Consider the following 2,063-nt stretch of genomic DNA (forward strand, 5'->3'; position numbering starts at 1 on the left):
CCTTCCTCCCCCCCATGCCTTCCATCTTTGCTCCACTCCTCCTCATCATGGAAACCACCACCTACCCCTCGTCCAACGCTGGGCGGTCTGATCTCTACCTTCGTCTCTCCTTCTTCTTCCTCCTCTGCTCCTCCTCTTCCTGTCCTCTGCTCTGCGGTCTCTCTCTCTAAAGATGGTCACGCCTCAAAGTCTCTTTACCCTCTTCGGTATGTTCAACCTCTACTATTCTATCTGTATATCTCTCTCTGTTAATCCTATTTTTGTTCACTTTCTTCAGTGATGTCGTGGACACGCTTTATTCCTCTATATCTTTCCGTGTCTCCAAGCCTCCCTCTTTCATATTGTTCACTACAGAGTTAAAATCTACTTCTGGTCTCTGCGTTAAAACATAGTGAGCCTGAGAGACTTTGTGTTTGGTCAGCTTACCTCTTAACTGATGAGAACAAAGACACCAAAATCAATTATGTTGTCGAAAAACATCGAAGCCAAACCAGATTCACGGTTTGTAGGTTGAGATTTTAATGATATGATAATCCTGACAGTGCAGTGCAGTGCTGTTAGCAGCTGATTGGAGCCTGTAACGAGGGCCTGTTGTACGTTTACCCAGACTGCATCATGGTGTGCCTCTCTAAGCACTGTGCCATAGTTTGAAAATTTGGTGTCAAACCTCCAAAATCAAGCGTTGGACTGATTCGATGAAAACAGACACCGACGACTGCTTCTCAATAAAAAGCTGCCGTCACATGTTTTCGTGAGAAGCAGCTTCAGTTTTGAAGTGATGATAATTAGCACTGAATCAGAATTCATTAGAGCGCTGATGGTAAACGCTGAGGATCAAATCTGTTAGATGAAGGGAGGAGGAGGAGGTTTGTTCACGTTTTATTCACTAAACTGACGCTCACAAACCTCTTATCAGACATTTTTCTCTTGTTGTTTTGAGCAGAACGATCTGTGAACGTGTCAAAGGTTTTCTCTGTGAGCCAGTCTCTCTGCTTGGCCTCACATTATTACAGAAAGAAAAGACCAATTGTCCAGCAGCACTCTGTTGTTCTGTCAGTCGACTGTCTGGCTGTTGAAATAATTTATTCAGTATTTGTTTTTGGCTAAAAATATCAATCTAGAGTCTGTCATCAGGAAACTGTCTGTTAAATGGTTTGGTGTACGACACTGGAGCCTCCGTTCTCCCAGGGACACGAGGATTATTTTAGTGTTTTATGTTCTCACCACATTAACGGTTAAGTTGGTCACTAAGACTCGTTCTAGCTTTTTAAACCCTCTGCGTCTCTTCCTTTCTGTTTTGCCTCTTTCTGTAGATTTTGTATTAATCATGTGCAGTCACACTACACCTTTTTCATTTTATTCTACCTACGACTTTGCAGTTGGGATTACCTGCCACTCAGTCACATTAAATTAGACATATAGACCAGCCCAGCAGTTTGCTTTTACATATTTACTTGCTGGACCAGTTTTAGCCGCTTTGGCACATCTTCCTAAAAAGACCTAAAAAGAACAGGATCTTTTTAGGTCTTCTTTGTTTCCTCATATAGTATGTTCTGTCTTAGATTAGTGCATATCTTTTTGAAGTGTCTTCTCTCCTACAATGTCCGCTCATAGTCTTACACTTTTAATCACCTAATCAAGCTGGTTGTCTGACTCGTGCACACGCTGCTAAGTCTAAACGTTAACCGTCAGCCAGACGCCTCAGCTGAGGTGTCGTGACTTTCCTTCACTGCTCAGACTACTTGGTTTACACAGAAGCGTTTGATTGAGTTTTTCTAGTGCAAGTCAAATCAGAAGATTCCATCTTTTCTTTTCATTTGTCTTTCTGGCACTAACTTTATTCCTTTCATCCTTCACACCTCTTCTTTTTTTATCTTCGCCGGCTTCATCTCTCCTGCTCTGTCTGTCCTGTCCTCTTCCTCATCTTCGCCTCTACCCTGCTCTCTCCCTCTCTCCCTCTCTCTCTCTCTCTCTCTCTCTCTCTCTCTTGCTTGCTCTCTCCCGCTCTTGGTCTCTGTCTCTCCCTCCCTCTCTCTCTCTCTCTCTCCCTCTCTCTCTCTCTC

At 43.4% G+C, this 2,063-nt stretch overlaps 1 protein-coding gene across 1 annotated transcript in view; it reads left to right on the forward strand.

Annotated features, from left to right (window-relative positions):
* The window catches only part of LOC111650604 (polypyrimidine tract-binding protein 2-like), a 19,627-nt gene that overhangs the window by 11,908 nt on the left and 5,656 nt on the right, over positions 1-2,063 (forward strand). The window contains exon 12 of the mRNA XM_023400518.1: positions 173-206. Within this exon, the coding sequence (XP_023256286.1) occupies positions 173-206 (34 nt within the window). The remainder of the gene's footprint in view (positions 1-172; positions 207-2,063) is intronic.

This window comes from Seriola lalandi, unplaced genomic scaffold (assembly GCF_002814215.2).
Source record: "Seriola lalandi dorsalis isolate HSWRI2012SDOR001 ecotype SW California unplaced genomic scaffold, Sedor1 jcf7180002052510, whole genome shotgun sequence".
NCBI classification, from domain to species: Eukaryota; Metazoa; Chordata; class Actinopteri; order Carangiformes; family Carangidae; genus Seriola; species Seriola lalandi.